This window comes from Phaethon aethereus (assembly GCF_964289735.1).
Source record: "Phaethon aethereus genome assembly, chromosome: 9".
NCBI lineage: Eukaryota > Metazoa > Chordata > Aves > Phaethontiformes > Phaethontidae > Phaethon > Phaethon aethereus.
In genome coordinates, this window is record NC_138585.1 from 27,092,218 (window position 1) to 27,105,843 (window position 13,626).

At 37.9% G+C, this 13,626-nt stretch overlaps 1 protein-coding gene across 2 annotated transcripts in view; it reads right to left on the bottom strand.

Annotated features, from left to right (window-relative positions):
* Positions 1-13,626, bottom strand: part of RSRC1 (arginine and serine rich coiled-coil 1) — a gene marked incomplete at both ends in the record, with an annotated part of 163,044 nt that overhangs the window by 90,197 nt on the left and 59,221 nt on the right. For both annotated transcript variants that reach the window (XM_082003686.1, XM_082003687.1), the window contains one exon: positions 3,786-3,822. In XM_082003686.1, coding sequence (XP_081859812.1) covers positions 3,786-3,822 — 37 coding nt within the window. The remainder of the gene's footprint in view (positions 1-3,785; positions 3,823-13,626) is intronic.

Here is a 13,626-nt window from a genome sequence, read left to right on the forward strand (position 1 = left end):
CGGCCTCGTATCTGCTGGACTAAAGCTGTCCTCTCTAGAGGTACCTCATCAGCGATCTCACCCAGGAGGGGAATTTGGTCAAAAGCTAAGAATGGGAGTTGGGGCACGGTAATTATAACTCCTCAAGAACACCACAGTGGTTTTCCCGAGGGAGTTTTTTTCAGGTTTTGATGATTAGCATTTTTGAAAGGACATGTGAGAAAGAAATGACTCTTTGAAAAATAAAAAAAGTGAAAAATCTTATTTTCAATTAAATACAGTTTCAATAGGGGAAAAAAAACAACCATCCAGTCAGCCTGACACTTCTTCAATAAGAGGGAAATCAAGCTTGCAAAATATAATTGACCAACATGGAATTTTGCCAGGATACCAAGATAAACATAATTACCCATATTAAGAGTGTTAATTAATTGTTTGCGAACACAAATAATTGGCTGCTTGGTTTTATAGCTCATTAGAAAGCCAACAATTCTATCAGACATTGCTGCCCAGTAGCCATACTAGGACCACTGAGCTGTAATCACCAGAAGTCTGAAACTAAGCCAGTGAAAATCAGTGAGAGGTCGACCACTGAAATCAAGCTCCAACAAAAAAACCACCAGCGATACCCCGTAAATAAGGACTAACACTTTCTGGATAAAGGAGGGGCTTTTTTTGGTTGGGGTTTGGGGGTTTTTTTGAGGGTTTTTTTTTGCTTGGTTGATCATTTATGCAAATTTTTCTACCAAAGATCTCTTAAAAAACCCAAAACGCTGCCAGATGGAGTTAACCAGTATTAATTACGAATTAATGACCTGGATATACACTACCTATGCCACGCGATGCAACTAAAAACGCAAACAGTGAACTCCAGCAGCTTCCTTGGCAGCGCCAGGCACAGGCGCTGCGACAGTCGGCTTCGCGAGAGCCCCGTCCGCACCTGCCGGGGGTTATTGATTAACACACGGCCCGGGGAGCGCGCCTGCGTTCTTGGCAGGCAATAACTATATTCTTACAAACCGCTGATGGGCTAAACAAGCTATTAATGACAGGTTGCTCTTCATCATTTCAAACGGGCAGACTCTGCTGCTTGACCACAAGGACAAGGAGGTTATTGCTTTGAAATGTTATACAAAAGACACAAATAAGGCATCTCTAATGAGTAAACCGCACGGATGGCTCCACGGTTCTTTTTTAGTAGAGCTATTAACAGAAGACAGGACCTATTCAGAGCTGCAGATATATAATAAACTATTCCAAGGTTTCTACAGTTGGTTAAAATTAGTTACTCGGAAAAGGAATCAGCTAAGTATAACTCAGCAAATAACCACCAAAATTTTTGGAATACAAGACTGATCCCCCTATGCTCAGAACTTCGCAGTTTCTTTTCTTAACTAGCTAAAAAAAAAAAATAATAATGCTTCTGAGCAGATGTAGCTGCCGGTGGCCAGCAGGGAGTGCGGCTGTGGCCCCCGGGCACGGTCCAGATGGACGGCACAGCCCCTCCTCGAGCGGCCGCGACCAGCCCAGCTCTTCCAGGAGGGCCAGCTCGGACTCACCCGAAACAAGGACAGGGACCTGCTGGCAAGTTCCCCAATCTACAAAGGAAATGTTTGTGTTTATGAAAGCAGCTGGTTTTAAACTGGAAGTATTTCCAAGTAACAATTTGTAAAATATTTACCAGATTTTTGTTGTAATACCACTTTATTTCACTCCTGTGCGTAGCTAGATGCTAGATCCCAGGATGGCAGCAGATACTTAAACAAGAGTAAGCAGTAAAAACTGGGAACATACAGAGCCCATAAGAATTATGTCACAAATTGTAAAACATCCTTTTTTGCAGAATGGGTTAAATAATAGATTGCCCAATCAATATAAAGATTCTTCTTTTTTCATAGGGGGGAAGAAACTTCTTTAGAAGTATTTGAAGATGCAGTAATTTAAGGTAGTAGAACCAGAGAAATCATGTGGATTAATTCTTCTCAGGAATATCCCTATAGTTTATTGGAGACCAAAAGGTCTTGATGAACTTGTCTGACATACCATTGAGATATAAAACGGTTTCCAGCACAACTACACCCATCTGTGGGTGTCTTGGGAAACAGTCTAATTTCCCTGAGCATGCGTTCCCAGGACAGATTTGCTAAGATAACAGGGAGGAAAAAGAAAAAAAAAGTTTCAAACCTGGTGGTTTTTTTGACAGATCTTTCACAGAAATACAAAGCAGCTAACGTGTTTAATGGAGACAAAATTTTATTCAAGCATATAGTGAGTTACCCTGTAAAGAACTTAAGGCATCATTACTCTGCCGAGAAGCATTCCAGAACCTTTTCCCCCAAATCCCAGAGAAACCCTGAACATCAGTGAAAACGCTATCCCGGGTCCTCCCCCACCCCAGGCTGCTCAAAGCCCGCAGAGCCTCGTCCTTCTGCACCTGCTGGCGTGAGGTGACGCGATAAATCAGACCTGCAGCTCCAGCTACTGCAGCACTCCCGATTTAGAAAAAGTACCCGTCATGGTCATCTGTCAAGACTACAGCATCTTTATAATGCATTAGAAAAATTCTCTGAACCCATCAGATTACAAGTACCTGACACCAGCAGAGGAATGAAACATTTTAAAAATTTATTTAAGAGATTCAACTAGCATGCAAGATACCGACGAAACCAGCAAACAAGATTAATTTTCAAACCGCTCTAAGAACTATTCATAACGCTCAGCTATTTATTCCATTTACAGATTCAAAATACTAGTTGCAATGGAACATTTAATATGCCACCATTATAAAGGGGAAACTGTTGACAACTATGCCAGAATATACATCCTTTTCATCCCGCCGTTACTCCGAGAAGATATTGGTACACAAGCTCCTACAAATCATATTTCCCAAGTGATTCCCAAAATCAACAAGCAACAACAGAAAAGCCACTTTTTCAAATGCTCGTGCAATACATTGTGATAAGGTTTTATTTTAATAGCGGTACAGAACAGGATGTATTATTTAGAAATTATATGAAAAAATTAAACATGAATTTAAACACTGCGCATGATATACTGAGATATACGTGCCACTAACAGTGAATATTTTGATTTGATGGGATCTAATAATCTGTTTAGATGAACTACTTAATGTTCTGATGATTGCTGATACTAACATCCTAGGCTCAGTGAGCTTCAGACTTGTGACAATATTGTATTTTTTCCAGTTTTGATCAACTGATTAGTTTTTAATGCTAAGTATGTCTTGCCATCACTTGCGGTTTGAATATGTTTACTTAAACCAAAAATATTTTGCATCTCAATTATTATTTTATAGTGCAGCACTGAATGGAATTTAAGTAGATACATTATTCATAAAGCAAAGACAAGAGAAAAAAACAAAGCTGTGCACTTCTTTCAAAGACTTCAAATTACTAAAACATACCATATTTATGCATGCAATATTTGATTGTGTGTGTGTCTTTTTTTTTTTTAATCATCACAAGTTTGTTGTTTTCAGATCAGGATATGCCAAAAATCCAACACCAAACAATTTTTGTTTATAATTAAGGCAATCATCAATCCAAGGATTGTAGTCCATTTTATTTCATCTCTACATCAAAAAAAGTAATTTAAAAAAATTAAAACTCCCTTGAAATGGTAAGATAAATGAAAATGTAAGTGCCTTCACATAATAACAGTAAGCTGACCCTCTGGGAAATGGTTGACTTTCTCAATTCAAGGTATTCAAAGCTCATTCAAAAGTGTTCATTTGGAATGCAGATATCAAAGATGTTGCAAATGTTCAAGAGAAAATTAAAACTTACCAGATGTTCTAATCCAGCTTTGATGTTGCCACAGTCCCTGTAACAGAAGAACGAAAGTTCTAAATAGTTGCTAAACCCTTGCCTACAACGATTTATCTTTAACTCAGAAACGTCAAAGCCATGTAATTTCTCAAGTATGTAAAATTTTTACTTTTAATATCTTTATCATCACAATACCTAAAAAGTATTGATTATCCTTATGCATAATTACAGCATTATTTAAAACCACAAATTTTACCCACCCTGCAATTGCTATAAGCTGTAGCAATGTAACAGTACACTTGCTTAAAAAACATTTTTAATATAGTTATCCCCCTGTTCATATTGGAATTAATAGAACGAGACAGTGCATAATGCTGTTTATCAAATCTACATTCAGTGGCTCATGGTTCTGCTTTGACACTATTTCAATAATAAAATTCTGTGACCATTTACAAAGATGATGGAATGAATCTTATATATTATCTAAGTCGTGGGAGCCAGACTGAAACTTTGCATTTGACTCCTGACAGCTGGAAAAAAATACAAACGTACAGATACAAAAATAAGTAACGTCACATAGAGACAGGTACAAAAAAATGGACCAAACTATCAAAGTAAAAATATTGAAATGGAAAGAGAATTCAGAGTAAAAACTAATCCTCAACACATCCTGCTATGTAAAAAAGATAACCTGAAAGAAAACCGAAGCAAAACAAATTAGAAAATCCCCAAATCCCAAGCCACTAAACAAGAAGGCTGGTTTCTGTTTTCATTGACTCCAGGTTCTACCTGCTTCCAAAATTGTAACTGTGCCTTTTGAGGAAGAGGGGCCGTAACCATGGCTAACAAGGAGAAACCGTCCCAAAGGATTTCAGGTAATCAGTTATTGAACTATATCATGTAGTGTGTATTTATTCTTATAGTATAAAATTTTCAACAAATTATTCAACTACATAAACCTACAGGAGCAAAAACCCAACTACGTTCCTGTAAGAGAGCAAACCGTGCAAGACGGAGGCTTCCATTCTCTTTAATCATTAGTACAGGCTGTGCAAGACATAATGTGAAATAAAGTATGAAATTTTATTAAATACTGAACAAGGCTACATTCAGTTACACATTGTGCCACCTTGCTGTACTGTATTTTAGACTTTTTAAAGAAAGCTTTTATTTCTAGTTTCACAAAGCTTTCCAAAAAAGTCTGCTACGCACGTTTGTTCTACCTGAATATATCATGACTGACGCAAGAGAAAAAGATGCGCTTTCCTTACACCAATATTTTTTATTTTGCAACAAAAACTTATTATTCAAGTCCACATGGTACTTAAATAGAAAGCATCTCCCACATCTATTTTTGAGGTGCTAAATGGCCTTAAAGAATTTAATTACTTTGGAAGCAGGATCCAAGATGCTGACGCGAGGAGCTCCCAACTAATGGTCTAAAACCCGCCCTGTTAGTGGTCTGGCTCCTGCGCCGTCCCTGCCATGACTTCATCAATATTTGTGCAACTCCTTTAGCCCTGTGCTGAAAGCAGACCTAATTCAATTATAGGTCTCAAAACTGATAAAAAAGCTCCTGAAGTGGAAAATGCGAAGAGATTATTGGCAAATGAATAAAGATTTGTATCGAACTAACACACAAGAGTACAGCAGGGTTGGGGTTTTTTTTTAATCATTCCCTGTCTTAAGTCTTCTGGGAACAGTGAGTTTCCCTTCCCCTCATGCAGCACATCGATTTCTGAATTAGACTGCAATATTAAATAATTAATATACTTGCCATGATTGATGTTTTGCATTAGTTGAATATTAGGTTATCAATCAAAATCCACTTGGTTTAATGCAATAATATTGAAAAAGTGTCAGTGGCTGTTCATCCAATCTGCAGTTGAGGCAGCGCAGATAGTGGTATCGGTGTAACACAAGGCTCTAACGCAGGAAATGCAGTGGTTGAACATACATAAGGCAAACATTATCAAACTAACCAGGACAAGGTTGAGGTTGTCCTAAATAAACCTTGTGGCACCTGTCACTTCCAATGAAACCTCCTTCCAGCCGGAGGCTGCCGTGCATCCATCAGAGATGACAACTAGTGAAGCCATGGCATAATGTCATCTTTCTAGTTAAGCAATAATTATACAAATAACACTCCCATTAATACTGTGTTTCAAATATCGTGTTATGCAAAATCAGACCTGTTGCTACAGCTCAGTCTAACACAAAACCTTAGACATCTACCGAATACCTTAATCATTAATACCATAAAACACTACAAATAAAAGAGCAGCTTTATGCACATTCACTATTATAATACTCCTATAAAGGAACACAGTGAGAAAGTTAGATTAATTTTATATCATTATCAGATAATAATATTTTACTCAACTTTAACACCATGCAGTTCCCAACAAGATACATATTTGCCTTTCAAACTGTCTCCAGTGCACCACATCTTTTTTGTTGTTGTTCATCAGGCAAGTTTGGTTTTATTCTTGAGGTTTGTTTTGTTTTGTTTTCCATCAGAGAAACTCTGGAATTGTATTTCCCCAATGTAGTCAAGAAATTGTGCTGTAAAATACTAGTTAACGTGCATACATTTTAAAATCATACATTAAAACCAGTAAGCATAATATCCAGGCTAATCCAAATGTTAGCTTTTGGTAATGCCAGGGGAAAAAACTGCAGCTGAGCTAAATTTGAATCATGGTCATAAGGGACCTGGAACAACAAGCCAGGAATTCAATTAAGCAAGTGTAGCCACTTCTGGATTACTTAAAACCATCGTATGGTAACCAATTCGTGTAGTGTTTAACTTATTAGTGCTAGTTCCTTTGCCAGCAACCTAAACTGAAATAAAAATATTCACTAGCACTTGCTGAAAATCTTGATTTTAACCTAGCCATATATTCATGTTCATAAAAGTAGGTTCCCATATAAAACTAACCATTAATCAACCAAGGGAGCTGAAAAATATGCAACACCTTCAAAATATCTGAACTTTAGCTATTCTAAAATAATACAAGATTTCACTAATAATTTACTTCTTAATACATTTATAACAGGTTCACACTGGAATTGAAGCACTAATACTTGTTTTTGCACAGCAGAGCTAAACACATCACCGCGTACATGTAGACACAGTACTCTGGAGCAAAGCACGCTCAAGAAGCTACAGTCTTAACATCGCACTACAATGCCAGTGACTTATTACTGTGAGGCTACCTAAAACAAAAGAAATCTCAGAGATACTTTTACTCATCGTTAAAATAGGCCATTGAGCTTGTTAGTAGGTCTCTGTTATACTCTCTAAAATGACAAACAATTGTAAGAGCCGAGTTTAGTCTGTCCTGCTATTCAGATCAGTAGCATCGAACTGGAAGTATCCTGCCATTTTAAAAAATGTATTCCAAATGAAAACAAACCACTCCAGTTCATATTCTTTGGTTCCTTTCAAGTTGATAACAACTCATTCTCAGTATTTCCCTCATATTCATAGGTTGTGATTTTCTTTGCCATAGTTTTATGGTTAGAATCTATAGGCCACAGAATAATTCTACGGATTATCTGTATCTATGGATATTATAGTATAATTCAGGTTGAAGGGCCTCTGGAGGTCTGCAGTCCCACCGCCTGCCCAAGGCAGGGCCAGCTGGGGCCAGACCAGGCTGCTCAGAGCTTTATCCAGCCTGGTCTCGAAAGGACGATCTCTCTGGACAACGTGTTTTGCTGATTAAATGTCCTCACTGGGAGTGTCTTGCCTTCTATCAAGTCCAAACGCCTCCTTTTTCGATCCGTGCTGGTTGTATCTTTCCTCCTAGGCCACACCACTTCAAAAAGCCTGGCTTTTTCTCCTCGGCAACCTCCCTCCTCATCAGCCTGGGTGTCAGGTGCCCTCGAAGCCATCTCTCCTCCAGGCTGAACCACCCCCAGTCCCTCAGGTCCCCTCACAGGGCAAGTGCTCCAGCCCCTGACCGTCTTGGTCACCTGAACTCCACACTAAACAGTCCCAACGTCTGATTTTTCTCCTCACAAGCCGAATGAATAAATAAATCATCTCATCGTTAGCAAGGCCTTTGGCAGAATCCCCTCCAGTTCCACAACATTAACTACAGGCTGCAAGGAACAAGGTCATACGCAGCATTTCGGGTCAGGCTGCACCGCACTCTCAAATAAAGGCCTTTTAACTCCACTCTTCATGAACGCCAACATGCTAGTATTGTTGATCAGGCAGCATTGTCCCAAGCGGTTATAGATAATTTTCATAGAACTCTCTCTTAAAAATCTCTTGGATCATTCAACAAGCACATCACATAATACTTTCAATAATCTGTCAAGTATCATTTTAAATTAATCCCTTTTTTGTCCCAGCATTCCTCTTGGATTAAGAACCGCATAGTGAAAGATGTTCTTGGAACAACCTCATGTTTTCCTGTTCTTTATCCTCCTGTTAACATGCTTCTGCTGCTTGCTGTCATCTAATGGTCTTCCCTAAAGACCTTCATCTGAGTAGCACACACATCCAATACTTTTCTTTTGCATGTTATCAATCCCCGCTTGTATTCTAGATAAACAACCTCAAACTAAACAGCTGAATCTCTTCAGAAGTCTTCAGAGCCTTTTTATGAACTTCAGCAGGTGACAATATATTAAACATTTGCCAATACAAGCAACACAAAACAGGATAAACATATTACGCTAAACCCAGCTTGAGTGGTGGTCTAGTCCCCTCTCCCATCTCCCCAAACTCTGTGTTGAAGGAAGATAAAGCAAGAGAAGACAGAAATGAGAAAAAATGATACCAAGGGGTATGGTGAAGAGGATGAGCGAGGCTACTGCCATAAACATCATCGCCACTGCCTCTCCTGCATTGAGCTTCTTCAGTTAGTGAGGAGTCTATGCTGACCCAATACGGCCAAAGCAAGGAACTAAATGCAACTATAGTGGAGGTGACAGCTATGGGAGAAGTAGACTAGTCCACTATCTCTAGAGCTTTCTTTTTGTATATCATCTTTATTTTAGCAGATTAGCATCTCAAATTCAACAAGGCCGTTGCCTTATCTTTTTCTGCTTCTGAAACTCATAGTCTTCTCAAAGCTCATCTGCCAAGAGATTCTTGGCTTGTCAGTAGGCACCATCAAAAAAAAAAAAAATCAAACTAATCTAAATCAGATTCAGATAAGGAATTTATTACACTAGCCTTGACTACTCAATCTAGCAGCATTGTTAATACTCCAAATTTCTGACTCCACCACCGCCACCGCCAGTAATAATTTCCTTTCTCTCTTAGAATGTGGAAATCCCCCATCTAAAACTCCACCAACCTGTGGCAAGATTGTCTTCCGCAATGGTGAGTTTAAAAGCCAGTATCTCATGATTTCTCAGACTAGAGCTGGGCCCTGTATATTCCCGGGAAGAAGAAAATTAAGTTTCCATGTGATTAATTACTATTAATTACTATTTAATTCTATTGGGATATTCCAAGATAGAGAACTGCTCCCTTACTACTTATTTTATATATTTGATCTTTGCTGGATTGCCTAGTATAGAAAGACATATTTTCTCTCTATCAGCAACAACTAGAATAAATACACACAATTATTACATTTGCATGGTGACTGTTCAGAAGGCACCACATATTTGAAGTTCTTCCCTGAGCTAGCCTGAATTTCAGCTTCAGAGTTAGAGAATCCTGGATGCAGTTTTTTTAGAAGTGGATATCCCTATCACATTCCACTAAATTTTATAGGTTTTGTATTGTTGTGTTTTCTGTAAAATTATAGGCTGGTGTTTCCAAATCTGACTTCAGACCATACTTATTTCAGTAGGCTTTGAAAGTCACAACAAAGATTACACAAAAATCTAAGCCCTATGCCTGTCCTCTCCTTTGAAACCATCTTTAAGAGAAGAGTGCTGATTCTCCTGCGTGAACAGGTAAGTTCATACCTACTGACTTTTGATGACAAGCTGGTCCAATACCACACTGGTGGTCTGGCAGAACTGCTGGTGAAGACTACGTAACGTGCAGAAACAGAACAAAACCAACATTACTCTTCAACACTACTACTTAACATCATCTGGGCTATAAAGAAAAACCTGCAAAGCGGGGCTATATTTTTTGTAGCCGTAAGTGGAAGTTACATCAAAGGGAGTATACAAAAGGCAAAAGGAGAAAACTGTAAAAGATAGCTATTTCCTCCTGCCTTTCTTATACAAAGATGAAGGAAAAAAACCCCCGAGTTTTCTGAAAGTAACCAAACAACATACCCAAACAATATTACCAATAACAAAAATCAAAATCCTTGCAATCTACTACTCAGGTAAGGTACACAAAGATTCTCAGCACTACATGAACCTCAAAGAGAATCCCTTGAATGGATGCAATGGCTCTAAGAGTTGTGGCTCGTTGTATCTAAAAACCCCTGTTTTCTTCCATTATTGGAAGATCCAAGCAACCAACAAAATGACTACAAAATAAAATAGTGAAAATAATATAGCTGTGCAATGCCAACATCAGAGAGGGTTAGGGGGTGGCTAGAGAATCCTTCACTTTGCTAGAAAACACACCCAGGATATTTTTGAAGAAGGGTGGAATGTTGTTTTGCTCTTGCTTAATATCAGATTCAAATGGTCTGGAACTGATACTGAAGTGTAAAGACTCTAAAGCTGGTGGTGTCATGCTCAGTGGCTCCTTCGCTCCAGACAACCAAAGAATTTATTTCACTTGGGGGCAAAAATGGTAAGAAGTTTGGCCAATTACTAATTTAATTTTAATAAAGATTCAAAAAGATCATACGAAGGTCGCTTATCAAAAGTGGGAGGAAAAGCAGAAGTCGCACACACACACACACACATACAGAATAACTTGGAACTGCTGAAGAACTCAATAGAATATAATGCAAGCTAAATTGAATCATGCTAAAACCAGGGACTTTAAACAGGACACAAGGTGAAACAATTTCCATAATATGTTATCCTAGAAAGAAGAAAAATCAGTACCCAAGAGACCTTATCAAATATTCAAGAGGGGAAAAAAGGTATCTCTGTATAACCCTGGCTCACAGAGTAAAATTCAAGATTTTATGCTACAGAAATAAATACTGAAACTAAGTAGAGGGCAGGGGCAGGACACAAAATACAGTGTTGATAGAATCAATATTTTCAAATAGACCCTACAAAAAAATCCTTTTTGTCCTTAAGTATTTCACAGACAAATGGCAGCCAAAATGACTACCCCAAAAAGCTCCCAATTCTGCTTTACCAAGACTTCAGGTCAGATATGGAAATCCCATGAACCATCAAAGCAGATTTCTTTATCCTGGTTGCCAGTTCAAGCCATTCCTCAGATGAACTTGGCAACTCAAAGGGCCTCATAACATGCAAGTCCTGGGAGTTTTTGTATGTGAGGCGGGTTTCGGTTGGTTTTCTCCCGGGGTTGTGTTGGGTTGGTTGGGTTTTTGTCCTCTGGTTCTGTGCACGGGGTTCCCTTCGCAAAGATTACTCTCTGTTAACTTGTTAAAAGCTTGTTAATCGACGTCTGCAATCCCAGCAAACATAAGGAATTAAGCTTCAGGCTTTGGAATGTCACTGTCTCTGTTAACCAGATTATTTGGTAGTCTTAACTAAATTAGACAACTTTGGCCTGTTTTACCTTTTCTGTAATATTATTTAGTAGATATTCAATTACAACACATCCTGTAGGTGAAGGTGTAAGAAAACATTTCCGTAATGGGCATTAGCGGCAGTAGGAAGTGTTGCTAATTAGCCTCAGAGTACAAAATAGATTGCACAAAAGTAGCAAAAAGCCCAGCAGCGTAAACGCACAGAACGCTGCACTGAATATTAAACAAAGCAGAGCAAGTTTTAATGTTGGTAAGCATAACTATAGGAAAAACTCCCCGGACTAGTAGAGAGTGTTACAGGTTAATGAGGAACATATAAAGAGTGCACAATGATTATCATACCCAACACCTTGCCATCTGTGTTTGGATGACTGCAGAATGTAAACAGAGTTTATCAGCATTAAGTCTGAAACTAATTACACGTGTATTTCTATTAGCATACTGGTACGATAAATATTTAAAACGTTCGATTTTCCTCAGCCGCACTCAATGCTCAGTATTGACGAATATTAAATTTAAGTCAGTGAGAAAATTTAAATGTTCTAAGCACTAAAACAATTTGAGTGCAATCAATTTACCATTTTCTGAAAGCTTCCAAATCCTCCTCATTCACCCAATTACTACTGTACTTAACCTAATGAAATTTTATTCAGTGGGAACAATACTATTCTTAAACAAAATTTTTGAAAAATATAAGATTAAAAACTTCCAGACAAAGAATAAACTCCTGGAGAAAAGATGCAAATAAAATTACTATCATAATCTTTTGGTTTTTATTTGCAAGTATAAAACTGAAGAGAAACAAAAGCATGGAACATAGCATCTGTCATATCAGAATATAAAAAGATGATCCTGGCACAAAATGAAAAAGCTCTAATTCATTTGCAAATCAAGCCTGCCAGTTCTATTTCAAGCTGGCGGTAACTGTCAAGAGTTAACAAGATAATCACTCTCAATCCTGCCTTCAATGGTACATTACACTGTTATTCCATTCAATAAGGCCGTTCTTTGGGGCACTAGATGAATGGTTTTCATTTCTAACTCACACAAAAAGTTGCAAAAAAAAAATCCATGGGGCTTAAGAAAGAAATCCCTTTATGGGCATTTATCTGCCGGCACTTGCTTTTAGGCAAAATGAGATATTTGGATACATTGGTGTCCATTCACTTCCTCTATTCCTTCAGGCCCTCAGCCTGTTGATAAAAAGAAGGGCACATAAGGAAACCTCAAGCCTGTCTGTTTTGTTTTAAACTATCTATGCACATTAAACAAGTTCTGTAATAATGTTTTGTAAATCAAGAATACACAGCTCTCTACACCACACTGAAGTGACATCGTATTTGAACGGATCAATGTTTGCCTAAATTCATTATAAACTGTACAAGAAATAGTAAACGCTCATGAAAATTGTGCTTAGGGAAACAATAACCATCTCGTCATCAAATGTTCAATAAAAATAAAGTTGGCAATTAAAGGCACTCTACCTATGAAATAAGTTAATCTAGAAATTGTCAGTAGTAATTATTTGTAATTTTTTTAAAGATATTGTGCTATGCATTCTTCCCAGAAGGATAAAATCTTACAGAAGTTTATTAAGTTATTAAGTATTTATAACTTATTTGCTGGCACACAACTTTTGACTAATCTCTGAAAAAAACCCCAACAAACCCCCGAACTTCACGCTTTCGCTCATTGCTCAAAATTCATGTTGTAAGGTACCACCTGCATGTTGAGGTTATACTGCACAGATATGCATTCTATTATTGAATCTTCCACAGTGACAATTTAAATCTTCTATACTAACCTTAGAAACAAATCTTTAAATCTTTTATTTTTCTCCTTTCTTTAAATCCCCATGGATCTCCGTTCACAGAACACAGCTAATACCTACATTTAGTATCTTGACTGAGTTAAGCTCATCCAGCCTCAGGTCTGTTACCCATAACCAATGCGAACAAGCACACTGTCACTACCCATCTGTAGATACACTTTATTTATTTTTTTTTAAATCACCGTAAATCATTTTCCTCAAACTCAGGCATCCATCTTGCCAGTCACTTCTTATGCTATTTGCATACTTTACAAAGAAGATTTTTGACAGTCTTTATAATCCCATCGCTACAAGTCAGACAACTTATTCCACACACTCCTTGTGCAAATGCTCCTTTATAACAAGAGTTTCTTTTATGGGAAATCTAAAAACCAGAAGCTACCAGCAGACTCGCAGACTTTGGTTCTGTTCT